This window comes from Podarcis cretensis, assembly GCF_951804945.1.
Source record: "Podarcis cretensis genome assembly, chromosome: Z".
NCBI lineage: Eukaryota > Metazoa > Chordata > Lepidosauria > Squamata > Lacertidae > Podarcis > Podarcis cretensis.
Genome location: NC_137184.1, coordinates 3,602,942 through 3,630,320, shown reverse-complemented (window position 1 = coordinate 3,630,320; position 27,379 = coordinate 3,602,942). Strand labels below are relative to the sequence as shown.

Sequence of the window (27,379 nt, the reverse complement as noted above, 5' to 3'; positions counted from 1 at the left end):
CAAGAAGCTAGTGGTGAAACTCATTTCTGAGAAGGTGTGTGTGTGTGTGTGTGTGTGTGTGTGTGTGTGTGTGTAAAATTCCTGACTGCTGCACAAAATCCACCCAAGGCTGATTTAAGTGCATGAATCACGGAAGAACTTCCTTACCACAGCATTTTGTTCAGTGGTGGGCTGGCCCATTATAACCAGTCCATAGGAGTCAACTCCCAGGGGCCGAGAGGGCTTTGTCCCCCCCCCCTCTAAAATATTTGCTGGGGCCCTCCAAAGTCGATGGGTATTGCCATTCAAATGGCATGCATACAACACATCATGTGATAGATTATACAGGTCAGGGCTTACCCCCCCCCCCAATATTTTGTTCAATATTGGCACCTCTGAGCCAGTCTAAGATGATCTGGCTCTTTTGAAGCCTAAGGGCATCATCCCCTTGTGGGCGGGACCAAAGCCAAAGTGGGTGGAGCAACCAGTATGACTCTTAAACTTTGTACTGTAGGCTGTGCTCCACCCACTCCAAAGTCAGGTGTTTGTACGCACATTCAAAGATGGGCATCACCACCCCGGCAGGCAAGAGGCACTGTCAGCGTTCAAGGACATATTGCAACTAATCAAAAACACGCAGGGAAGGTGCAGAGCAGGACCTGTGAGGAATGTAGCTGCTGGGGTGGGGGCATGGCTTGGCTGGAGTCCTAAGGGCCAAATACAGCGGCCTGGAAGGCTAAATTTGCTTTCCTCTCCACCCCCCATGCTTGAGGCTCCTCACCCCTGATGTAAGCTTTGAACATTAGGTGTCAGTTGTTAGACTCCAAGGTGTCTTGGAGCATGTGTCCCAAATAACAGCTTTCCAGCTCACCTGAAGGTAGCCGTTGTGGGGATTTGGAAGGCATGTGAATCAAGGCACTGCAAAGTACTCTAAGGCACTTGCAAGCCCCCTATGTTTTTTTTTTTGGGGGGGGGGGTTAGGAAGGGCCATTTAGAGGTCTCAGTTTTTATGGAAATTTTGAGGTGACATACATTTTGGAGTCTGTCAACTCCAGCCAGCATGGTTGTATGATGCTGGGGATAGCTCAGTTGGTAGAGTATGAGACTCTTATTCCCAAGGTTGTGGGTTCAAAGACCCACTTTGGGCAAAAGATTCACACAGTGCAGGGAACCTCATGGTCTGTTCCAACTATAATTCTATGTAAAGGTGTTGTAGGCCAAAATATCTGAAGAACATCAGCTTGTGCAAGGCAATTGCATCTGACAAATCCAACTCCCTGCAAGCCAATTTGTGGATATTACCAAGCATATGTTATATTATATAATATATAATATCAGAGTTTTATTCTGAACCTACCATTGGGTTAGTGGTGGGTGCTTATAACAAAGTCAAGCACACTTCTGAGGATAGGCAGAGTTCCTGTTCCTCACCATGGAGATGGTCTCCAAGCAATTATGGGAATAATGATTCAGAGCTACCTTGTAAGGTTTACCAAGATGCGGTTGGCCCCTAACTCAGTTACAGAGCTGTGTAGGCAAAGGGCCTCAGGTTCCTTCCCAGTTAAAAAGAACCAGCCGATGGGAAGGCTCTGTGCTTGTGGTTCTGATCACCTGATGCCACTCTACCCCACTATTGGGTAGATGAACAAGCAGGTGGGCTGACACTTGGACAATAAGTTTGCTAGTAGTGTGCACAGCAGGGGTAGCCAATGTGGAAAGATGGGAGTTGTAGTCCCAACAACTTATGGAGGGCACTACATTGGCAACCCCGGATAATAGAGGAAGATGTTCCAAATGACTCTGCAGGTGTGTGTTTAAATGCGGTTAAACATGGCTTTGAAGGCGAATGAGGCAAATTCATGGAAGATGCTCAATTTATCTGTGGCCATTTAATCACGGTGGCTTTATGAAGCTTCCATGTCCAGAACCAGTATATCATTCAATATCAACCCCATGGGGTCGGAAGGGGGAGCTCTAGGGAGAGAAATTCCCTAGAGAGAATGTGGAGAGAAAATGGTGAGTGAAGTGAACAGGGGTGCTGCCCCATGTACGGTATTTATATATATGTTTTGTGTTGTTTATTGTCTGATTATTGCCTGTCACTTTGTTGCTTATAGTTTCTTCGTTTATTTGACACTGCCTGTGTCTCACTCTGTGTGTGATTGATACACACACACACACACACACACACACACACACACCTCTCGCATATGGTGTGTTGTTTATAATTTGTGGTGTTCTTTTTCCTGTCCTATTTGTATCAATGAAGAGCAGGTTACTTAATTAACTAACATATTTAGATATGCTTTTCCATTCATTTTTTTTTTAATGTTGAAATGAGACTGAACACATTGTGAATGAGCACATGCAGAATTGACATGGGCCAGATATAGATAGATCCATCCATCCATCCATCCATATGCACAGGTCATTTTTAACTTTAGAAAAACCTCCACTTTGCTGTACAATACCAGTGTGTCTTCTCCATTGCAAGGATGTGACCCCTCTGAGATTTATTATGGGTGCCCCATACTTAGAACTCTGAAGCCAGCAAAACCTCAAGGTCATCTGGCCTTATTAGGTGTGTCTGTTGCGGAGTGTAACTGGACCCCACTCCATCCCTCTTCAGTCAGACCAGTGAGGTGGGTCGCAGTGATCTTTGCAAAGAACCACAGGTCTATTTTCAGTGCCTGCTCCTTTGAGACTCTTCCCAAAAGCAAGGCTGTTACTTTGGTGCAGGAATGAGGTGTGGCCACGTGTTTGCCAGCAAAACTATCTATTGTATAGTGTTCCCCCTCAGGGCATTCCCATTTTACAGATAGAGAACTGAGGCCAGAAATATTAGTGACTTGCAGAGCTAGGGACTGAAGTCAGACTTCCTAGACAGAAGGTTTTTTTTGGGAGGCTGGGTGCAACAGGGCTCCTGGAGCGCTCTGGCTTATTCTTCATAAACACTGTTTGTGTTTGTATGAAAGAGAGTACGTATTTTAACCCCTGGGGGGAGAGACATTTGAATCATTGCCCCCATCGTACCATTTCCCCAGTGGTAATCAGTGCCTGAAGCTGCTATTTAATTCCAGTTTTCAAATCCCGTGTCTTACCCTGAATGCAAACAAAACAGAGACAAGCTAATAAGAGAGCAGAGCCTTAGCAGGAAGGCATTGTCAGACACCGTGCTTTTTAGAGAGAGGAGTTTGAATTTTTGTTGCTGCATGAGGTATTTGTTCTCCAAATCATAAAGTGTATCCCTGGAATACAGGAAGACAGAGAGGGAGAAGGGACTGTGAATGATGGCCCCTAATAATAATAATAATAATAATAATAATAATAATAATAATTTATTATTTATACCCGGCCCATCTGGCTGGGTTTCCCCAGCCACTCTGGGTGGCTTCCAACAGAATATTAAAATACAATAACCTACTAAACATTAAAAGCTTCCCTAAACAGGGCTGCCTTCAGATGTCTTCTAAAAGTCTGGTAGTTGTTCTTCTCTTTGACATCTGGTGGGAGGGCGTTCCACAGGGCCGGTGCCACTACCGAGAAGGCCCTCTGCCTGGTTCCCTGTAACTTGGCTTCTCGCAGTTAGGGAACCACCAGAAGGCCCTCGGCGCTGGATCTCAGTGTCCAGGCTGAATGATGGGGGTGGAGACGTTCCTTCAGGTAAACTGGACTGAGGCCGTTTAGTGCTTTAAAGGTCAGCACCAACACTTTGAATTGTGCTCGGAAACATACTTAACCTTTTGGCTCCTATCTATTGCTAGAGTTGCCAAACTTTAATCTTGTTAATCACTAGGATGCCTTATTAAAAGGGAGGGGGGGAAGCTTGGCATGAGTTGCTAGCTTTTGCTGTTCCTCGGGGCTTGGTCCCTTGCCCCCAACAATGGGAGCATGCGACAGATGTGCATAAAATTATGTGTGGTTTGGAGAAAGTAGATAGGGGCACATTTTTCTCCCTCCCTCATAATACTAGAACCTGGGAACAAATAATGAAGCTATAATGTTGGTGGAAGATTCAGGAAAGAGAAAAAGAAGAGAAATTCTTCATAGGGTGCCTAGTTTAACTATGAAATTCACGCCCACAAGCAGCACTATGACCACCAACTAGAATAGTATTAGAAGCAGATTATTCTAAGACTCCCTGGAAAAGACCCTGATGCTGGGAAAGATGGAGGGCACAAGGAGAAGGGGATGACAGAGAACGAGATGGTTGGACAGTGTTCTCGAAGATACCAGCATGAGTTTGACCAAGCTGTGGGAGGCAGTGGAAGACAGGAGGGCCTGGCGTGCTCTGGTCCATGGTGTCACAAAGAGTTGGACATGACTAAATGACTAAACAACAACAGAGGAATTCTCATAGGAGAATCAACAGAGGAATTCTCATAGGGGTATCAATTGCTACCAGCCATAATGGCTGTGTTCTGCCTCCACTGTTGGAGAGCGCTGTTGCATAACCTCCAGTGTGATGCTGCCCAAATCTGGGACATCACCTTCCAGGTCTGAAATCCTGCGTGATGCACGAGACCCGCACAAAATCACAGATGTGAAAAAAGTCATGGCACCCAAAAACACACATTTTGGGGCAGTGAACGAGACCCCCAAATTCCTACTTTTTTGGTGAGATCTTGGCCAGAAATCATGCGAAAGCAGGGCACCCAAAATGGCTGCCCTGCTCACCTGGGAAAAAAATGGGAAGTCCCAGTTTTTCCAGGGCAGTTGATGGGTATGCTGTTGTGTTCAGGTCCTGCTGTTGGGGTTCACCTTGTAGCATCTGGTTGGCCACTTTGGGAACAGGGTGTTTGACTAGCAGGCCCTGGACTTGATTCAGAAGGCTTTTCTTGTGCTCTGAATATAGACATTAAAACAGTGAATTGTGTGGGGTGGATGCAGAAAAGGAGTGTGCCGTCAGTGGCGATCGGCTCATTGCTACCAACTGTGAACTGCATTTTAGGCAGGGATGAACTCCTGAATAGAACCAATCCCAGCACCAAATTTTAAAAAGTGACAAATACAGCATGCTAAGGAACAATCAGAAATGCTGTTAAAGGCTTGTCTACACTTAGCTTTCCCCCTTTCTGGGCACAGTCCACACTGTAAAGCACTGTGTCCATGAGCTCTTCTTCTTCTTTTCCCCCCTTGCATTTCCTCCATGAAAACCTGCTCTTTAACAGTGAATCAGAACAAATGACAATTTGGATTTTCTGTGGATTGCTGCTTGTTCCAGTTCAATGGTAAAGAATGGGTTTCCATGGGGAAAGCGCCATGGGGGGGGGGAGCACTCTGACGCAGTGCTTTACAGCACAGACGTGTGCTTAGAAACACAGCACAAAAGGAAGTTGGGTGAGGCCTAAGTCCCCAGGTAATTACTTTCAAGCTGCATATTTACCTGCCCTACCTACTACCCCTGATGTCATGTATGGTGCCAGTTATAGGGCAGGTGAGAGTGGCTTGGGGGAAATGGCCTCATGGGCCAAATGAAGTAACCCTTGCAAATAGGCAAATGATGGTGAGAAGTGCAAAACAAATATTTGCTTTGAATAATAATAATAATAGTTTATTATTTATACCCCGCCAATCTGGCCGAGTTTCCCCAGCCACTCTGGGCGGCTTCCAACAGAATATTAAAATACAATAGTCTATTAAACATTAAAAGCTTCCCTAAACAGGGCTGCCTTCAGATGTCTTCTAAAAGTTGTTGTTGTTTGTCTCTTTGACATCTGGTGGGAGGGCGTTCCACAGGGCGGGTGCCACCACTGAGAAGTCCCTCTGCCTGGTTCCCTGTAACTTGGCTTCTCGCAGCGAGGGAACTGCCAGAAGGCCCTCGGTGCTGGACCTCAGTGTCCGGGCAGAACGATGGGGGTGGAGACGCTCCTTCATGTTTTGGGAAGACAACACACACGTGGGGTCAAAAGAGCTTGCTGGTTGCAGCTAGACTTGTTACTGCACCAAATTGCAAGTGCTGTGTGCCATTTTCCATAGATTGTTGGTGCAGTAAGCTTTGGAATGCAGCAGAAAAGCTTTCCTATCAAAAATGTGTGATCAAAGGGGCTAACCAAACCAGAAATGTATTAGGCTGTATCTTTATTTATTATTCCATGCGGGGGAGAGAAAATAGAATACAGTGAGCTCCCCCCTCCTCAAAATAGTGACAGTGGGCAAAGACCACAAATAGAAATTGTTGGGGTTAATGTCTAGGTTCGGACTTGTGGAGCCAGCATTATAATTTGCAGTTGTTGATGTCAGCAGAAAAGAATTGGGAAAGGGTATTCTCTTGCTGTCTTCAAAAGGGCAGATGCAAACCACATATTTTAACCACATGCAGAGCACATTTAAAGCCCATGACTGCCCCAAAGAATCATGGGGATGGTAGTTTTCCCCTCACAGAGTTATAGTTCCCAGCACCCTTACGGTGTGGATCTGCCCTTTGTAACAAAAGAGGGGGAAATGCAATGCTGCTTTGCTGCTGAGCTGTTTTCTGTTTATACTTTTGCACCAGAAAGTTTCTTAATTAAAAAAGAACAGAGCAGGGACGTAGCATGGGGGGGGGGGGGCATAGCTCTGGGTGCATGATTTTTAGGGGCATGAGCCAGGTACCCCCACACAAGGATCCCTGTCCCGTCCTGTGAGCCCCAGAGCCTGGCCTGGCTGGCCTGGCCTTCGTGTCCCTGGCCCCCTTGCTGAATGGCCACCTGGCCAGTGTTGGGGTGGGGATTTGCCTGCCCAGGGCCACATTGACTGGGCATACTCCTCCCTGCATGGGTGGCCAGGGCTGAGCTGGTACATGGGCTCCATGTGCCCTCTGGCCCCCATGCACCCATGCCCAGAAGCAGGCGAGGGTTGGTCTAGTGGAGGGGATTCTGTTGGCCCTGAGCATCCTGGCCCTGCCATGCGCCAAAAAAGGATGCAACACTGCTGGTGTGGGAGCAGGGGAGGTTTTTGGCAGTGCTTTGTGGTATGTGTCTCTATTTTCATCTGTTGGAGGGGAGGCATTCATGGTCCTGGGGACTTGAGCTTGTGGTGTAATCCAAGCTGTCCTCCCTCCATTAAATATGAAGCAATTGCAGCTGCTCTCCAAGGCAACTACAGCAAGGCTTCAGGTTAAGAGACACCACAGTAACGTATCCCAGCTTTTTCTCCAAAGTGCTCAGAGCAGCCACCACCACACACATTTTTATTTTTATTTTGTCATTACAGTAGCCTTGTAGGCTAGCCTAGGCTGGGGGGTGGCAATTGAGTCTTCCAGTGGGCTTCATGGGGATTTGGAACTGAGTCTGTCCAGGTCTTAAGTCCAACACACACACACACAAACACACACAAACCCCCATGCTCTTCAAAGATTTTTTTGGACTACAAAGTTAATCAACCCTATCCAACATGGCCAATGGTCAGAGATGGTGGGCGCTGTGGTCCAGCCACAAGTCCCACATCCCTGTTTATGCACATGCTGTTTTAGAGGTTAGTACTCTGATTGGCAGCCACTCTCCATAGTATTACCAGGAGTGAGGACCCTGTGCTCCTTCTGGTGTCTGACTATAGCCCCCATCATCCCTGCCACGTTGCCCAGGGCAGATGGGAGTTCGAGCCCAACCACAGCTGGAGAGCCACAAGTTCCCCACACCTTTCTTAGGCATTGGTCTTTCCCACTCCCTCAACCTCAGAGCCTATTAAATAAAGATGCTAAGGGTTTGAACTTGATACCAGTTACCTGGGAAACTGCTTCACAGCAGGTCAAACTATTTGTCCACCCAGCCCAGCATGTTCTACTCCAGGGGCAGCTAACCCGTGACCCTCCAGGTGTTGCTGTGCTCCAGCTCTCACCAACTGCGGAACAAAATGTTCCCTGCTCCTCTCTTATGTCGCCTTGCTTTGTGTCTTTTTCTGCTTTCCACCTGTGGAACTGAATGTCTGCCTTTATCTTCTCTGTTTGGCTGGCTCTGCTTTGCTCTCCGTCTCCTGGCGACTGACGGTGGCAGCACCGCCGCCAGGTAATTGTTGCCACGGGAACTCCATCCTAAGGCATCTGCAATCCCCATTGTGGTGCAACCGTTTCCCCTTCCCTGCTTCTCCTAGATATGTTTGTGTAGGGCTGTTGTGTTCTCTCAGAAGCTGCAACCAGACCGGTGGGTGTCTTGCCTGTTTGCCTTTCAAAGCTGGCCACCGTTGTTGGAGACATGCCGCTTTGGGTTTGCTCCTCTGAGGCAGGAAGTCTGCACATGTCCCAGGCTAGGATCTCTAGTCCTGGATCTTTGGTGGGGTGGAAGACGGCATGTGTCAGAGCAGTGTTTCTCAAACTTGGGTCTCCAGCGGTTGTTGGACTACAATTCCCATCATCCCTGACCACTGGTCCTGCTAAGTAAGGATGATGGGGGTTGTAGTCCAACAATAGCTGGAGACCCAAGAAGAACCTCTGGGGCACCAACTGTCTTCTCCAGCTCTGGCCTCTCATCTGATGCAGAGCCAGCAAATGGTTATTTGGGTTGACGCACCAAGTCCCATGAGTGTGTTTGTGTAGGCAATCTGTAATAGGACAGCTTCTTCCCCCACCACAGGGGTGAGGAACCTCAGGCCCAAAGGATGAATGTGGTCCTTCACTTCTGGTCCTCGTAGCTCTTCTGGATCGCATTCCCTGTCTCTGCCAGCCACACCTCTCACTGGCCCTGCTTAGCGTTGGGAACAGCCATGCCTGGCTGGAGGGTGTCTTTGTACTCCAGTCGTGCCTCTGGATGGACGATAGGGAGGGAGGCATGGATGGGTGCAGAAACCAATCTATGTCCAAAAGTAAAATTGATATCAGTTGCTCTGCTCATTTTGCCTCTGGCCTTGCCAACCACTGGCACGTGGCCCCTGGAAAGAAGTGTGGCCCTTGGGATGAAAAAGGTTCCCCTGCCCAACCACCTGTGCTGTTGATGTGGTACTTTCTTCTCTCCCTCCCTCCCCTCCATTTATCTCGCAGGAGAACCGAGAAAGAGTGAAGGAGGTTGCTCAGCAAGGGAAAAGGTTAAGAAGCAAAGCAGCAGCATCTTGATGTTTTGCAGACTAGGCCAAGCTGGGAGCTGACTGAAATTTTGCTCCCCTCAGTTGCGAAAGAGGAGAATGAAGCTTCCCCAAGGATCTCAACCAAGTGCTTTTGGGGTGGCCTTTGCCAAGCTCTGCAGCCTTCAGCCTAACTGAGCCCTTTGTTGTTGTCTTTTTTAATTTTAATTTTTTAATTCCAGGCAGAAGAACTCTTTGTCCCAGAATTTTTCAGGATGGCAGCTGGTAAGTGAATCCTCTTACTCTTTCCCTGACTTAGTCTGCCTTATTGCTCTTTCGGCCCAATTCACAGACCAGCCCACACAAATTGGATTTGAGGGGGTAGATCTCTGAGTTTAGGTCTCTGAATACCAGTTGCTGGCAATTGCAACTGCAGAGGAGAGCGCTCTTGTGTTCAGGTCCTTTTTGGGGGGCTTCCCGTTGTTGGCCACTCTGATAGTAGGATGCTGCACTAGGTGGGCCACTGGCCTGATCCAGTGGGCTCTATTTATTATCCTTCAGGTCTTCTTATCCAACCTCCCTCTCTGTCCAGCTACAAGACGTTATGTCCACCAACTTGGTTTTAGAAAGGGGTTGAGAGGAGAGTAAGAGGAACAACTGAGGAACGAGGACTGCAGCTTGATTGAGGCGAGCAAGAGGGGTGTGATAGAGGTGCATAAGATTCTGCATAGTGTGGAGAGGGAGAGGGAATTTCTCTCTCGCTTTCTTACAATGCTAGGACTCAGGGCCAACCAGTGAAGTTGAATGTTGGGCTCTTCAGGACAAACAGAAGGAAGCAGCGCATGAACGATGTTGTAGCAATGGCTGCAAAACTTGGATGGGGTTAGAGCAATTCATGGAGGATAAGGCTAGTAATGACAGCTATCCATGGTAGCTGTGTTTTCCCTCCACTGTTGGAGGCAGTAAGCTTCTGAACACCAATTGCTGGGAATCACAAGTGGAGAGGATGCTATTGCACTTGAGTTGCTGCTTGAGTGCTTCCCAGAAGGGGGATCTGGATGGCCCCCGTGAGAACAGGATGTAGGACTACATGAGACCCCTTTGGCCTGACTCAGCTTCAGGTCTGCAATGGAGCCCATCAACACCTGTTATGCCCACCCCACCCCATCTTTCATGGTACCCGCAAACAGCACCAGGTGACCAAGAGCTGCGATGTAAATTTTGCACAACATCCCATTGCGATGTTACATCAGAGGCAGTGTCAGGAATCCAATGGTGGATTGGATTTGGTGGTGGACACATTTGGGCTGCACTGCTACCACACTCTGCCTCCCATACACCAGCCAGCCCTGGTGCTCCCCCCCCCCACATAAGGGTCCCCTTTGCCGTGGGATCCCCTCAAACCTGGAGTTGACTCTCATGCCTTCTGATTGGCCTTACATGTCATTTGAATAGTGATAGGACACATTTTGACAGTCCAAATACACTGTATTCCATCTTGCCAGTAGGTGCATGCCTTGCAGCGTTACTCTAGCTGCATTACGTGTCAGCGGAGGCTGGTGCATCAAGGCGAAAGGGGCATCACCCTACTCATCTCAGCTTGCCCTCGGCCCTCCACCTGCCTGCCTGCCTTCTTTCTTACAACCAGGGGGTGTCTGTGCCTGCCAGATTGCTCCACTGCTGCCTTAGTCTCTGCAAGTTCAGCCATCTGATCTGCACCATGTGGGCTGAGAGTAGCATTGTTTTTGCATGCTTTTGTCATGTCTTCAAATACAATTGGCTGTATTAGCCCGCCTGTTTTTTAATGAATGAATGAATGAATGGGAACCTGGTTTGCTGACAAAAGTGAGTTCACTGCACAAACTCAGGGCTCATCCACAGTTCTGCTTTCCCCACCGCTTTCCCCTAGAAAAACTCAAATCTTTACTACAGAATTGGTGCAAATGTCTATTGGGTTTTCTCCAGATTGACATTTGCTTTTATTTAGCAATAAGGAGCAGGTATCCTGGGGGAAAGCAGAAGGGCAAAGGCTAAACCACACAGGGCAAGAGGAAAGCAATGTCTCACCCACACTTCCACTTGTCCTGTGCCCAGAAAGTGTGGGTCTGACTGGTTTTCCTGAGGTGGTCAGCCTGTGTCTGGGCTTTGCCACTTCAGGAGGAGGCTCACAGGTCTGAAAGTTTCTCTATAGAAATAAGTTCTTGGGCAGAGGCTCTCTCTTGGCCTTTGCATCTGAGATTCTCTTAAACAGAGATTGTACTGAGGACCCTCCATAGGAAAAGCAGCTGCTCTGTTCTGAGATGTAGCCACTACCAGCCATGTCCATATGTCATGATAAGCAAGGGCTGCTGGTTGCTGGTGTGCTGGTCTCAGCTGTCCAACCACACCTAGTGTGCTTCTCCTCTGCTACATGTCAGAGAAGCAACCCAGGAAGCCACAGTTAAGTTTGGCTTCCCACAATGTCCAAACGCAGCGTCAAGGTTTGCTCCTACCTGACAAGCCAGTGCTGCTAGCAAGCCTTAAAACTATGGTTTGCCACTGGCTCATAGCTCATTAGGGGCAAGCAAAGCATGGCTGGTAAATTGCCTTGTTTATTTCTCCCTCTTGTGCTAGAGGAGGAGTAAGGTCAGCGGGGGGTGGTCCGTTGGGACAAGAAGGCCCCTGCCCCATTGAACTCAGCTGGTCCTCAGCTGCTCATCTTACTTTTTGCAACTAGTCCAGGGGATGGCGCTCACTGACCTCTCCCCCCTTAGTGTTTCCTTTGTATATCTCAACAGGGAGGAGGATGGGAGCAAAATTAGAACTAGTGGGCTCTGCCTGCCATTGGCTCTGGCACCACCTAGTGTTGGTTTCCTTGCCTTCCGCTCCACCAGTCCCAAGGGTCACTATCCTGCACTGGGAATGACTGGCCCATGGGGATCAGCATGCCCATAATCTACAACAGACCATGATAATCAGACAACTTTGTCCTTTCTTAGCTGCAAACGTGGCTTTCCTTGGAACACCCCTTCTGCATTTTAGGTCGGTCTGCAGTACGGAACCCAGAACATAAACATCTCTGGTTCAGGCACATCAAAAGATTTCCCCAAGCCACACATGTCCCCAAGTAGGCAGTTGTAATTCTAGAAAGCTGTAATTAAAGGAGACCTCACCCTGCTGCTTGCTCATGATGCCCTGAGCTGTGGACTGCTCCAAAACCAACCCTCTTTATTTTTAGCTCTGCTGCCTTCGCTGTCAGTTAGGTTTTCACCCATCCAGTGCAACCTTCCAAGGGCCACGTGCAAACAGTGGACGGGGCCAGAGTCTAGTTTCTAGACTCCCCCACCCCACCCCCTTCTCTAACTTCTGTCCAGGCAAGGAATGGGCACAATCAGAGATTTCGGACACATCCCAGGCAGGCAAAAGCAGGGCCAGTGAAGGATGTGGCCTGGGAAGTTCTGTTTTTTTTTTTTTTAAATAATTTTTATTCGTTTTTCAAACACATAATAAAAACAGAACAAAACAAACAAAAGAAAAACAGGAAAATCAAAACACAGACAAAAACATACAAAACAATTAAACCAATATAACTTCAAAATTATAATTTCATGCCCTTCTTTCTTTTGACTTCCCCATACCTCCCCATCCCTGCATCCTTGTTTAGTGATTCTTTAGCAACCCTTTAGTCAATTGTCTTAATTCCCTTTCATTAAATTTCCTTTAGTTTTTTAGTTACAGCTGCAATTCTCTGCTTCTTACCCCCTGACATCTTAACATTCCTCAATTTTACAATAGTATTTGAGATATATTTTAAATTTCTTCCAGTCCTCTTCCACTGTCTCCTTCCCCTGGTCGCGGATTCTGCCCGTCATCTCAGCCAGTCCCTGGGAAGTTCTGAGGGCCAGATAAGGAAGCCCAGAGGGCCACAATTCTCCCTGAGCCTGAGGTTCTCCACCACTGCCCTAAAATGCAAGAGATGGGGGTGAAACTGCCTGCACCCTCACAAAAACCATTACTGACTTTTAGGAGGAATTTAAAACAATTCCTCTACTCTGAAATCATTGGCTTGAGGGAATGTGGTTGTTTCTTAAGTGTTTCTAGAAAGTTCTTCGTTATATTGTTATTGGCTGCCATAGGTTCCTTCAGGAGGAAGGATGCCATATAAAAGAATAAATTAAATTAAATTCAAATTCAAATTAAACTTTCAGTAGTTTGAAATTTGACTCAAGCCCACCAAGGGACATGCAAAATCCCATCCTGCTGTGGATTCGTGGCCTAATGCCCCAAATGCCAACACTTTGAGACCTTGCCGTGTTGTGCTTCTAAAACACAAATCCAGACTTAATTCTGTGTATGGAGGCAGATTTGTACATCCAGGTCAGGCAGCAGGTTGGACACTGTTGATGCCAGCAAGACCTGCAGACTAGAAATAATACCATTCCCATAATTCCACATGCATTTTTTATTATTAAAAAAAAAGCACAGAAAATGTGAACAGATGATAAAAAGAACAGATTCCTGAACCTTGATGACTCCACATTTTGATAACATGGAAATTAACAGCTGGGTACACGGGCATAACCAGTATTTATTGGAGTTGGGGCAGGACACCCCCCCGTCATCATCCTCTGTCTGGCTCAATCTAGCAGATTTGGAATGAAATGTCTCAAAATCAATTGTTTTAAATTGCTTTCATTTGACCCCAAGTGCTCAGAAAAATTAGTCAAAATCTTTCTACAATTTCTACTTATTAGTTACCAGTAAGTATTTTTATTTATTTACTTGATTATGCCCATGGCTGGGTAAGTGCAGTCATGACAATTGTCCTTCAGTTGTGAGAGAAAATTCTTACTTTACATGCCCTGAAGCACTCTTTTTCATTCTTACTTCCTATCTGAGACCTGGGGCTTACGAAAGGACTGGGCTCAGGAGTTCTCACTCCTCCTGCTCCAGCCCTAAAAAGGGTGTATGTGAGCAAAAAATATCCTCTGCACCAATGCATTTTAAGTAAGGAGTTGGGGTCAGTCTGCGGGCAAGATTACCCTTTTAAAGGGGCTTTTTTTCCAGCAGCAGCTCAGGGGAACTCAGTTCCGGCACCTCTCAGTGAGCACCATTGCCATTCTAAGAGAACAAGGGAGGTGAGTTCTGGCACCTCTTTTTCTAGGAAAAATAGCATTGGCTACATCCAGCGTGACATCATGGATATTCTGGGCTTTAGGGCTACAGAGACGCAAGTTCAAATCCCCACTGTGGTATAGCAGATATGACTAGGACCTGGGAGACCTGGGTTCAAATCCCCGCTCACTGGGTCGCCTTGGGCCAGTCACTTACGGTACTCTCAACCTATCCTACCTTGCCGGGTTGTTGTGAGGTGAAATTAGAACTTTGTATGCCACCTGGAGCTCCTTGGAGGAAAGGAGGGATAGAAATGCAACAAAACAAACAAGCACGCAAGCCCCTAACCATCGAAACCTGTCCTTGAGAGGGAGTTTCTCCAGCTCTCTTTGCTCAGTCTCATACCATCTTACATTATTACTAATTTTAGCAAGAGCCTCTCTTGGATTCTGAGTGCAGATTGGAGTTGAAAAAGATTCATAGTGAGACGGCCTCCTCCATTTAGATTGTTTTATTTTTAGATTTAAATTATATCCAGATTTTAAGACTGTCCACTGTAACTGGCACTTTAGCGGGCTGTGAATGTAACGGGTCCTACTTGTGTTGGTTTCTGTTGTAGAAGTTCTGTTTCCTACCACCCAAAACAAATCAAGCTTCCCACAGCTAGTGCCGCTGGGGGTTTAGACTATAAAGAATCCGCTCTCCCCATATTTCTGGATTTTATTTTGCCTCACCTCAAGATGCTTAGTTACTTCCTCTTCCTGTAACTGGAATACATCTGATAAATTTTTCAAATGAGTTCAAGATTCCTCCAGCTTCTCTCAAGAGTCAAATTTGAATTGTGCTGAGGAGAGGCACTCAAAGCAACAGATCATCTTACACTAACATGGAGCAGTGCATGAGGTCCCTTTGAACTCTATGATCCTATGACTCTATGATTCTATGACTCTGGGTCCTCCTGGGCTGGATCCAGGCTCTGTTTGCAAAAGGGAGCACATCTGGAATCCTCCACCCGTATTGGATTCTTGGCCCCCTGCAGATGCTGCATGAAACAATTGAGCTCTGGCATCTACTGGGCCTTAGCAACGGTCTCCCTGGCAACCTGTGTTGGACTCTGAGCCACAAGGCCTCCCTAAAAAGCCCAGACTAAGCCCAGCCCCAGCCCCAGCTGTGGAGGGCAGGGTGCCCAGAGGCTCATGGACAAAAAATGTACTAAGCAGGAAAAGAGAGGCTTTCTGGGGGGCGGGAACAAGGAGGAAGGACAGGACGGGAATCAAAGCAGCGAAAAGGAGCTACCAGTTTTGGAGGGAAGATGGGTGCCCAGTGCTCCTGTGTGGAAGATCCCATAGTTAAAGCAGGCAGAGGTAATCCTGGGAGGGAAGGCAGCGATCTTTGCATCTGACGGCCTTAGGGCTTGTCTGAAATCCTTTGGAAGCTGGAAGCTGGCTTCTGTTCACATTGCCCAAAAGCAAAGGCTGAGCGCCTTCCATTTGGCAAGGGGCTGGGGTGGAGAGCAGCAGCAATAGCACACGTGTGTGTGTGTGTGTGTGTGTGTGTGTGTGTGTGTGTGTATCAGCACTTGCTTTCTGCTGAATATCTCTCTCTGGGCGGGCATCTGGTAAATGTCCACAAGTGCTTGCCTCCCAGAGCTTAACATTGTCTTGTTCCTTCTTTTCCCCCTCCCAGAAAAATTGAAAAACCACAAGATCATCTTTGTAGTTGGTAAGTATAGGAGAGGTTGCTAGTCAGCCTGATGCAGAAATAGATCTCTCATCCAGCTCATAGATTTCCAAACAAACAGGAACAGGAACATTAATAAAAGTGAGGAACTTACCACTGAAGGGTTGGCTGGAGTATATTAAGGAAGGATCTGGGGCATGGATAGGCAAATTAAGGCCTGCAGGCCGGATCTGGCCCAATCGCCTTCTAAATCCAGCCCGCGGACGGTCCAGGAATCAGCTTGTTTTTACATGAGTAGAATGTGTCCTTTTATTTAAATTGTATCTCTGGGTGATTTGTGGGGCCTGCCTGGTGTTTTTACATGAGTAGAATATGTGCTTTTATTTAAAATGCATCTCTGGGTTATTTGTGGGGCATAGGAATTTTTTCATTCCCCCCCCCCAAAAAAAATATAGTCCGGCCCCCCACAAGGTCTGAGGGACAGTGGACTGGCCCCCTGCTGTAACATGATCTGGGGCATGTTAAAATCCCAAGGAAGAGTAACAACAATAACAAGCATAGGATTCCTGGTGCCCCCCCCCCAGCTGTTCAGGCTTCCATCCTTCCAGGGATCCTCAGCCAACCTCTCCCCAGTAGGCAGTCACAGTTGGAGTAGGGGTAGGGGAGTTTGCATTTAAAGGTGAACCTGTCTGACCCACACCTTCAGAAACAGTACCACGAAACAAAACGCAGCAGAGCTTTAAACCTCATTATTATCCAAGTTTTGCAATGCAGTTCTCCTGCAAAGTAATGTGTTACAAAAATTCACTTACACCCTGGGGTGGGGGTGGGCGTCCATTAAATTGCGTATATTAATGAAAGCAACATAGAGATGCGCATTATGCTAGGGGGAATTGCTTTGCAAAACAGCATTTGTTTTGAAAATCTGCATACAAAAATGAGTTTATGAGGAGAAATTCACACAATAATGCTGATGAATTTTCATGAGGGTTTTTTGCAAACTGATGTGGTCATGTGACAAACTGAACTTTGGATTGGAAAAAGAGAAGCGGGGAGAAGGATGGGGGTATATAATTTGTTGGTTCTGCCTGTCTTTGGCTGTGGCTGCACCTGCCATTCCCTCCACCTCATCCGTCCCAGTGGGTACCAGGCGTTTCTCTTCCTAGACTCTGTGGCGGAAATGTCTTGTGTTGTGTTGCAGGCGGGCCTGGCTCAGGAAAGGGGACACAGTGTGAGAGGATTGTTCAGAAGTATGGTTACACCCACCTATCCACTGGCGACCTCCTGAGAGCAGAGGTCAGCTCTGGCTCAGACAGGGGGAAGAAACTGTCGGCCATCATGGAGAAGGGAGAGTTAGTTCCACTGGTGAGTTTATGGTGGGAATAAATGGGGTTTGTTCTGACAGGGCCCTGCCTTCAATGCTCTTTTTAGAATTGTCGCGTTGGAAGGGACACCAACGGTCTTCTAGTTCAACCCTGTGCAGTTGACCACAAACTTGACATGAGCCAACAGTGTGACGCGGCAGCTAAAAAAGCCAATGCAATTCTGGGCTGCATCAATAGGAGTATAGCATCTAGATCAAGAGAAGTAATAGTGCCACTGTATTCTGCTCTGGTCAGACCTCACCTGGAGTACTGTGTCCAGTTCTGGGCACCACAGTTCAAGAAGGACACTGACAAACTGGAGGGTGTCCAGAGGAGGGCAACCAAAATGGTCAAAGGCCTGGAAACGATGCCTTATGAGGAACGGCTAAGGGAGCTGGGCATGTTTAGCCTGGAGAAGAGGAGGTTAAGGGGTGATATGATAGCCATGTTCAAATATATAAAAGGATGTCACATAGAGGAGGGAGAAAGGTTGTTTTCTGCTGCTCCAGAGAAGCGGACACAGAGCAATGGATCCAAACTACAAGAAAGAAGATTCCACCTAAACATTAGGAAGAACTTCCTGACAATAAGAGCTGTTTGACAGTGGAATTTGCTGCCAAGGAGTGTGGTGGAGTCTCCTTCTTTGGAGGTCTTTAAGCAGAGGCTTGACAACCATATGTCAGGAGTGCTCTGATGGGGTTTCCTGCTTGGCAGGGGGTTGGACTCGATGGCCCTTGTGGTCTCTTCCAACTCTATGATTGTATGATTCTATCTCTACTAAAGCATCCCTCTGCTTAAAAACCTCCAAAGAAGGAGAGTCTACAATCTCCTTTCTTGAAACTTGAAGCCCTTGGTTTGGGTCCTACCCTCCAGAGCAGGAGAAAGCAAGCTTCCTACATCTTCCATATGACAGCGCGTTAGATATTTGAAGATGGCTATCATATCTCTTTTCAGTCTCCTCTTTACCAGGCTAAAAATACCCAATTTCCCTCTTTTTTCTACCTAGTTAAGATCTTCCCTCTACCAGTCTGCCACCTTTCTCTTCCAATTAAATAGTTTTTCTTGTGTTATATATACATATGTAATAACAAACCCATAACATAACATTCCCCATAACATAACATTCACCTCCACCACTACCTCCAAAGCAGATATCAGGTTATACAGTAACATAATTGATTCTTATTCATCCATACAAATTATCCAAACGTCCTTGCCCTACCCAGCTACTCTGGGCAGCTTCCAACACATATAAAAACATGATATAACATCAAACTTTAAACACTTCCTGATACAGGGATGCTTTCAGATGTCTTCTAAAAGTTGTGTAGTTTTTTATTTCCTCGACATCTGATGGGTGGGCATTCTACAGGGCGGGTGCCACTACCAAGAATGCAGTGAGGGAACCACCAGAAAGCCCTTGGAGCTAGATCTCAGGGTCTGGGCTGAATAATGGTATACATTCCTTCAGGTATATAGGGTCAAAGACTTTTAGGGCTTTAAAGATCAGCACCAACCCTTTGAATTGTGCTCAGAAATCTACTGGGAGCCAGTGTAGATCCTTTAGGACAGGTATTATATGGTTCCAGTATCCACTCCCAGTCACCAGTCTAGCTGCCACACTCTGGATTAGTTATAGTTTCCAAGTCAACTTCAAAGGTAGTCCCACGTAGAGTACATTACAGTATTCTTCTTCTTTGGCAATCACTCATAGCTGAGTAAAATTGTCTTCCATGAACATAGTCTTAAAGTGACTGTGGAGGCTAATTCTGGATCCACACGTCTTTCCTCAGTGAAGACATAGGTTTCCGGGCAGGAGTTGATCAAGGTGAGGGTTTGCCAAATGTGCCTTCCTCTTAGCACGTTTTCCCCTTTTGTTCTGAGTTTGGGCATCTTCAAAGTCCGTGACACCTGTGGTAAAGGCTGTTCTCCAATTCGAGCGCTTGTGATAAATGGCCACCATATTGCATAAAATTCACCCAGTTTTACTGTTCCATTTATCACTTTTAAGTTATGGGTTATTTTCTCAGTGGTAAAAAAGGTAAAGGTAAAGGTACCCCTGCCCGTACGGGCCAGTCTTGACAGACTCTGGGGTTGTGCGCCCATCTCACTTAAGAGGCCAGGGGCCAGCGCTGTCCGGAGACACTTCCGGGTCACGTGGCCAGCGTGACATCGCTGCTCTGGCGAGCCAGAGCCGCACACGGAAACGCCGTTTACCTTCCCGCTGGTAAGCGGTCCCTATTTATCTACTTGCACCCGGAGGTGCTTTCGAACTGCTAGGTTGGCAGGCGCTGGGACCGAGCAGCGGGAGCGCACCCCGCCGCAGGGATTCGAACCGCCGACCTTTCGATCGGCAAGTCCTAGGCGCTGAGGCTTTAACCCACAGCGCCACCTGCGGCCTTCCAGGTTTGAGCTATAGGTAGCTGAGCAACCATTTAAAGAACAGTCAATAATTCCTTGGTCTCTATATCAGTGTTTATATCAGCTCCACCACCTGTTGAAGTAGAAAGTCCCTTGCAAATGACTCCATGCCTTATGACGGGAGCTGCCTCAAAGAATACTTGCATAAAGCCACCTTTTTTTTTTTTACTTGAGATCCCTCCAACCCATTTGTCCTCTCCTCTTATTGAAAGGAAGTCTGTATGCAACTGAAATGAATCACAGAATGATAAAGTTGGAAGGGACCTCAGAGGCCATTGACTCTGGCGCCACCTACTGTTGCCCTCCTGCTTTGCCAGTCATAATGGGTACCAGCCACTGCTGGGGCACCTCTAGGTCTCCTGATCACAGGCCCCCACAGTTTGCAGAGCGCTCGTGTGGTGTTAACTTCATGGCATTTCCCTTCTCTGCTCACAGGACACCGTCCTGGACATGCTGAGGGACGCCATGGTGGCTAAGGCAGACACCTCCAAGGGTTACCTGATTGATGGCTACCCCCGGGAAGTGAAGCAGGGCGAGGAGTTTGAGAAGAAGGTAAGTGTGGAGTGGGTGGGATGAGTTGGGAAGGGCTGAACCAGAGGATGATTGACCCAACCAGAATGGGGTGGATGGAAAGAGAGACCCTTTATTCTGGTTGGAACCCTAAACATTCAGGATTATGAAGAGGAATGGTGTGGGGAGATATTTGCTACGGATTTTGATTTGAACCTACCTGGTTTGCACTTTCTGAAATGACATGCAATCTGAAATGCAGCTATCCTTCAACTTTTGCACTTTTCCAGGTGTTGCAATGCAGTTTTCCAGCCCAAGAGTGTGTACAGTGATGTATGTAATCGGGGAAAGTGAGCTTCTCTCTTGTGCATCAGTGGTGATGGTTTGGAAGCAGTATTATTTTGAGCGTTTCCTGCCTGGGATTCCCTGAGACAGCACAAGATGGCAGCATTGTTCCCCTAGCCTGTTGTAAGCTTGGCAAATAACTGCTGGTTTATTTTACATTCCTAGAAGCCTGGGCAGATAAGACTTGAGCACAGATTGAAAAAATCTGGACAAGGTGACTAGTAGCTTGGGGTCTAAGCCCACTCTCCCCAGGTGGAGATTCAGTCTCCAGCCATTTCCAGTGTTCTGGACTGTGACCTGAAAGACCAGGGTTCAAATTCCCACTCAACCATGAAGCTCACGGGGTGAACTTGGGCCAGTCATTGCCTCTCATCCCAACCTACCCTACAAAGTTGTTGTGAGAATTAAGTGAGGTTGGAGAACCACATACGGAACTTTGAATTAGACCAGGCCCTGTGGAGCCTGTGGCCTTCCAGATGTTGCTTAGCTGCTGTGCTGGCTGGGACTGGAGAATTTAGGCCGGCGCAGTTATCATTTCCATCTTCTCTTCCTCTCCCCCACCCTACTCCCTGACCCCTCCATGTTGCCTCCCTTCTCAGATCGCACCCCCAACATTGCTGCTCTACGTGGACGCTGGCAAGGAAACAATGGTGAAGCGCCTGCTGAAGCGCGGGGAGACGAGCGGACGAGTCGACGATAACGAGGAGACAATCAAGAAGAGGCTGGAGACGTACTACAAGGCCACTGAGCCTGTCATTGCCTTCTATGAGAAAAGGGGCATTGTCCGTAAGGTGAGTCCCATCGTCCACCCATTTGTCTCCCTCCGCTCGCAAGGACAAAGGATGCAGGAGAGCAGAAAGCAACTAAGTGTTGCTGCAAAATGGCCACCACTTCTCCAAGTTGGACACTCCACTCATGGGTGATGAACTTGGTCTGTCCAGATAATTGTTCTGGGGGTGAGATGATTTGTTTGTTCAACAGTTCCAGCTTTTTTATTAGCTTAGCTAATAGGACCAGTGGTCAGGGATGATGGGAATTGTAGTCCCAAACATCTGCAGGGCCGGAGTTTGCCTATCCCTGCTCTAGACTATCAGTATTTTGTGAGGGGGATTCAAGCGGGTTTATATTAGACAGTCCTCACATCATTCTGCTTTGTCAGCGGTCCTTCAACGCTTCCCGCAAGGTTACTGCATTATTTGAACCTGGCACCCTTGCCCTACAACACAACAAAAGTGGGACTACAAAAAATAATAATGAACTGGACCATTTGTGCTATGAAAAGTTACAGGATTTCAGCAAGAAGTTGCAGGATATTCACTGTATGGAAACAAAGCAGCGTGTGCACCCTGAGATGTCTCCAGGTACAAACAGCATTGAATGCTAGATGCCATCATGAGCACAAATAATCCTGAATGAACAATGGAAAGGGTTTTTTCTGTCTAACTACAGAGCAAGCTTTGTGCAAGCCAATCAGGCTGGGTGCTGGATAAATGCGTTTTCTGGAGGAGCCCTTCCTTTCAGCAGGGGGCGGTGAGGTTCTGGTTCATTTTAAAGTGAGGGCGAGGGGGAGTTCAGTCACAACATGGGATGCCTCACTGTGTCTCTTGAAGATGTCCTGGCTTCATTCATAACTCCAAAGGAAGTGTCTACCAGGCCTCCAGATGCTTGGCATAGCAAGGCAGTGAGTAATCCACAGGCCCCACAGGGCGGAAGAGGGGGCGCCAGGCTGATGGAGACAGTGTGAGGATTTAGGGGCAGAAGTGGACAGAGAGGAGAGGAAGCTGTGCTTGGGCGGGGAGGAAGGTAACTCCCAAGATTCATAGCACTTTGGCACAGAGAGCTCTGGTTGCGTTTGGTGCCTTGTGCTGGAATCCTCCCTGAGAAGAGCAGCTCAAGGAGATGTCGGACTTCTTGCTAAACTAGTGTTATTTATTACATTTGTTAGATGCTTTATACAGAAAGCAACGAGAATGAAATAAAATGCTAACAGGCAAGTTTAGCGAGAAGCCAGATTCAAAACATGGCTTATGTCAAAGAATCAAGGGGAGTGTCGTTTGTTTTGGGTGCTGAGGGTTGTTAGGAGACCCCCTCACAAAGCTGGAAATCCCCTGCACTGTTAACAAACTACACTTCCCAGAATTCTTTGGAGGAAGCCATGACTGTTGAAAGTGACATAAGAACACTTTAAATGTTTTTTTAAAAAATATTTTTTATTGGTTTTAGAAATATTTTCATGCATGACACCATATAAACAAAGATAGATAAATAAAACATTTGGCTTCATAACCCCATGACTTCCCTCCTCCCCGGCCAATGGCTTTCAAACCTGTTCTCTATATACTGCATTTTCTTATATTTCTTAAATCATAATCATTTTAACCTTGCAAAACCTCCAGTAACCCTACTAGCAATGTTAGTTCTTTACAGTTGTCTTTCAAATAGAACGTAAATTTATTCCAGTCTTTCAGAAAAGTCTGATCCTTATGGTTCCGAAATTTTCCCGCCAGTTTCGCCAATTTGGCATAGTCCAGTAATTTCATCTGCCGCTTTCCTTTCACTGGTAAATCTTCCTCTTTCCATCTTTGGGCTAATAACATACTCGCTGCAGTTGCTGCATATAAGAACAGTGTTTTATCCTACTTATATATTTCTCTACCTACTATAGCTAATAGGACGGCTTCTGGTTTTTTTGTAAACATATATTTCTACTTTGAATATTTAGAAGGCTTGAGGAAAGCAGTGCAAGGAAAGAAGGGGCTAAATAGCCTTTCTTTTACTTTTTTAATTACTTTTTAAAATTAGTTTTTACATTTCTATATATCTTTACATTAACCATTTCACATATCCAAAAAGAAAAAGAAAAGGTTCCTTTGAACCATCAGATTTCCCTCCCTCCTTCCATAGGTTCTTTCTGTAATAAAAAAATATCTGCATCCTTTTAAATTATCCAACTACTAATTGTTCCATTAAGAAAAACCATATAATAAATTTCACATTACAAGCATCTTTACATTCCTGCCAGTGATTTTAAATGTTTACAGTGGTTTTACAGATAGTGTAAAAATTTATTCCAGTCTTTTTCAAATACTTGATCTTCCTGGTTTCGGATCTTTCCTGTCAATTTCGCCATCTCCACATAGTTCATCAGTTTCGCCTGCCATTCTTCTTTCAATGGTACCTCTTCATTTTTCCAATTGTGGGCTAGCAATACTCTCGCTGGTGTTGTTGTATACATAAATAGTCGTTTATCTTCTCTAGGTATCTCTTCACCTACTATATCTAACAAAAAGGCCTCTCATTTTTTTTAACAAATGTCTTTTTAAACATTTTCTTTAATTCATTGTAAATCATCTCCCAGAACGTCTTTACCTTATTACAAGCCCACCACATATGGTAAAAAGTACATTCCTTCTCCTTACATTTCCAACATAATTTTAAACTCACTTTATACATCTTTTTCAATTTTACTTGGTGTAAGGTACCAACAATACATCATTTTCATATAATTTTCTTTCAATGAACAGCATGCAGGGAAGTTGATTTCTTCTCTCCATTGCTTCTCCCAAGATTTCTTTTCAATATTATACCCAAAATCCCTAGCCCAATGTATCATTACGGCTTTAACTTCCTCATCCTTTGTATGCCATTCCAACAATAATTTGTACATTTTCGATAATACTTTCACATTATTGTGCAACAGGTCTATTTCAAACCTTTGATCTTACTGTATCAAACCCGTTTCTTTTATCTTAAAAATATCATTTACCTGGTGGTATTGTAACCAATATGTCATAAATTCTTTTACGTCTTCAATTTTCCCCCAGTTTTAACTAGTCTTCTGCCTCCATTAACAAATCTCTATAGGTGGCCCAATTTCCTTTCATATTTACGGTAACTTTTTAACTGAAACCGCTTCCAAGGGTGAGAGCCACCAAGGTGTTTTCCGTTCCAGTAAACTTAATTTTTATATCTATTCCATACCTTGTGTATTGACTTTCTTATTATGTGGTTCAGGAATCCTTTGGCAACTTTTACTTTCTCATACCATAAATATGCATGCCACCCAAATCTGCTGTCATAATTTTCCATATCTAGTAAATTTGTATTTTTCAACAATATCCAATCCCGTAGCAAGCAAAGACAGAAAATCTCATAATATATATATAGATCTAGCAGGGAGAAGCCACCTCTTATATTTAAGTTATATATATAAAACTTACATTTTATTCTTGGCTTCTTCCCTTTCCAGATAAATCTAGATACTACTTTTTGCCATTCCCCGAAGTGTCCGACCCTGCTCACCACAGGGATTGATTGAAATAAAAACAACATTTTCGGAAGCACATTTATTTTCACATCACAGCAGAAATCCTTCCCCAAAATGATAATATCATCCTTCCCCACACCTTCAAATCCCTCTTTATTTTTTTCCACATAGGTATGTAATTGTCCTTAAATATATAATTTTGGCAGTTAACCATACCCCTAAATATTTTGTCTTTGGGATTTATTTCTGTGATCTGTTGAAGCTTTTCTTTCAATTGTACAGTCATACTTTTTGATCAACATTTTCGTTTTTACTTTATTAAGTCTGAAACCAGCTACAAATTCCTGAATTCTTTCCAGTGCTTTTGGTACAGCGGATAAAGGATATTCTACTGTTATTACTAAATCGTCTGTAAAGGCTTTCAATTTATATTCTTTCTGCTCCACCCTGATTCCTTTTACACCTTCATCTGATCTTATAGCTCTTGCCAGAACTTCTAAAACAGTAATAAATAATAATGGTGACAGATAACATCCCTGTCTCGTTCCCTTTGTAATTTCACAATTTTCAGTTATAACATTATTAACAATCAGCATGGCTTTCTGTTCAGAGTATATAGCTCCTAGATGTAGGAAGGATTGCCCTACATCCATCATCTCTAAGTTCTTTTTCATAAAATTCCAGGAAATATTGTCAAAGGCCTTTTCTGCATCAACAAACATCAGTGCTGCTTGCTTATCATTCCTGGTATCCAAATATTCTATTATGTCTATTATATTCTTCATATTATATTTCATTTGTTGACCAGGAAGAAAACCCGCTTGATCATTATGAATAATGTCTTTTAATACATCTTTTAATAATCTTTTAATAAGTTTATAATCATTGTTCAGTGTCTTGTTTTGGAATTAATGAAATGTAGGCATCTTTCCATGAATTTGGTAGTTTTCCTTTATTCATTATATTATATAGATTATCTTATTATGATATATCATCAACATCCTTCAATGGTAACACCAGCTCATGATCATTTCATTTTTTGTAATATTTCGCTGTAAGTTCATCTGGGCCTGGTGATGTGCCTAATTTGGAATGTTCTATTGCTGATTGTACCTCCATCATTGTATTTGGTGCATTCAGCTGGTCCTTCTTTTCTGTTGGAATCTTTGGTAGTTTATTCTCCTTAGATAGTCCTCGATTTTTTCTAAGTCTTCTTTTCCAGCCGTATACAAGTCCTGGTAAAATCTCCAAAAAAAAATTCCTAAAGGGGCTAAATATCCTTTCAAGCTGCTACTCTGATCAAAATTAGAGTCCTCCGATGCTACTTTAAAAAGTGTGTGTGTGAAAGAAAGAGAAAAAGAGAGAGAGAAGTAGGAAGAAACTTGGCTTTAAAAAGAGTTTTGGAAAGATAGCTTTACAAGAGGTTTAGACAAATTCATGGGGAGTAAGGCTATCAACGGCTACAGAGGCAGTATGCCTCTGAACACGAGTTGATGGGAGTCAGAGGAGGGAAGAGCGCTGTTGCACTCTGGCCGTGACTTCTTGTTGGGATTTTGTTGGCCACTGTCAGAACAGGATGATAGACCAGAGGGGTCTTTGGGCTGATCCAGCATCCAGATCTCTTGAGCGGCATATCATTTTTTGACTACACTCCCAGGACACATGGGCAGCATGAAGCCGGGGTTTGTGCTTGTTCTCTACTAATTATTATTTATATTAAAATGGAAATTCTGCACACATGCACCTCCCTACCCCCAAAGCTGCAACCTGTATAAATCATGCAAATCAAGGTAACATGGATCCTTTCTTTAATCCTGCTTCTGTGCCAGGGATGGAGCACCTCCAAATATTGTTGGACTCCAGCTCCTATCATCTCTGCCCATTGGCCATGGCAGTGGGGGTTGATGGGAGTCAGCGTCCTGCAGCATCTGGAGGGGGCACAGGTGTTTTCTACTTGTTGTCTATACAAATGCATCAAGCGGTTTAATTTTTATAGGGTTCTTGCCATGAACAGGATGCAAAAAAATAAATAAAATCAAAGTGGGTTGGTGGGCTCTGCTTTATTCTTTACCTGCCCTCCACCCTAAGGTCCCAAGGCAGGTTACAGCATTAAAAAGCAGTACTGAAAACAGTTTAAAACAATTTTTACCATCACAAAATTAAGGTGGGTGCATAGTAGAATGGCTTAGAATTGCTGGCGATGCTGTCAGCTGTGCGGTGGGGGGGGGGCGATGTTAAGGTTTTGCTCAAAGTGTGATGATAGTGTTTTGTACTAGCGGCAAGGCTTTGGCTGCCCCAAATTGCTAAATGCATCTTCCCTTCTCTCCTCAGCTTAATGCCGAAGGCTCAGTGGACGAAGTGTTCCAACAGGTCTGCACTCACCTGGATGCCCTGAAGTAAAATCGCAGGCAAGAGCACCTGTTGGTCTCCACCCCCCCCACCCCCACAGTTCTCTCCTCTCTCACTCTCTTCCCCACCACCAGTGAATCTCCGTTCCTGATGCCCCCTCCCCTTCCCACTCAATCTTGCCTCAGATCCATGCAGAGGAGCCCCCTCTTTGCCTCCCCACATGAGCCTCTCTAGCCCCCCTCCTCTCGCCTGCTTCATCTCCGATTTCATCTCAGGGGTTGTGACAGCGGAAGTGGTGTTATCCTGTTTTCGTGGACGGAGCCTCGTTGGAGGAAATTTCAAGGACATTATGTTTGGCTCCCTAACCTTCTCTCCAAAGTAAAGTTCACTTTCATGA

The 27,379-nt window shown here is 45.6% G+C and overlaps 1 protein-coding gene across 4 annotated transcripts in view; it reads left to right on the top strand.

The window, feature by feature from the left end:
* Nucleotides 1-27,379, top strand: part of AK1 (adenylate kinase 1) — a 48,957-nt gene extending 21,578 nt beyond the window's left edge. For 3 of the 4 annotated variants that reach the window (XM_079962122.1, XM_079962123.1, XM_079962125.1), the window contains 6 exons: nt 9,195-9,237; nt 15,733-15,768; nt 16,928-17,091; nt 19,947-20,063; nt 20,966-21,157; nt 26,965-27,379. In XM_079962122.1, the coding sequence (XP_079818248.1) occupies nt 9,195-9,237; nt 15,733-15,768; nt 16,928-17,091; nt 19,947-20,063; nt 20,966-21,157; nt 26,965-27,033 (621 nt within the window). In that variant the 3' untranslated portion in view covers nt 27,034-27,379. Of the gene's footprint in view, nt 1-9,194; nt 9,238-15,162; nt 15,411-15,732; nt 15,769-16,927; nt 17,092-19,946; nt 20,064-20,965; nt 21,158-26,964 lie in introns of those variants that run through there. The other variant, XM_079962124.1, reaches the window with a different exon arrangement.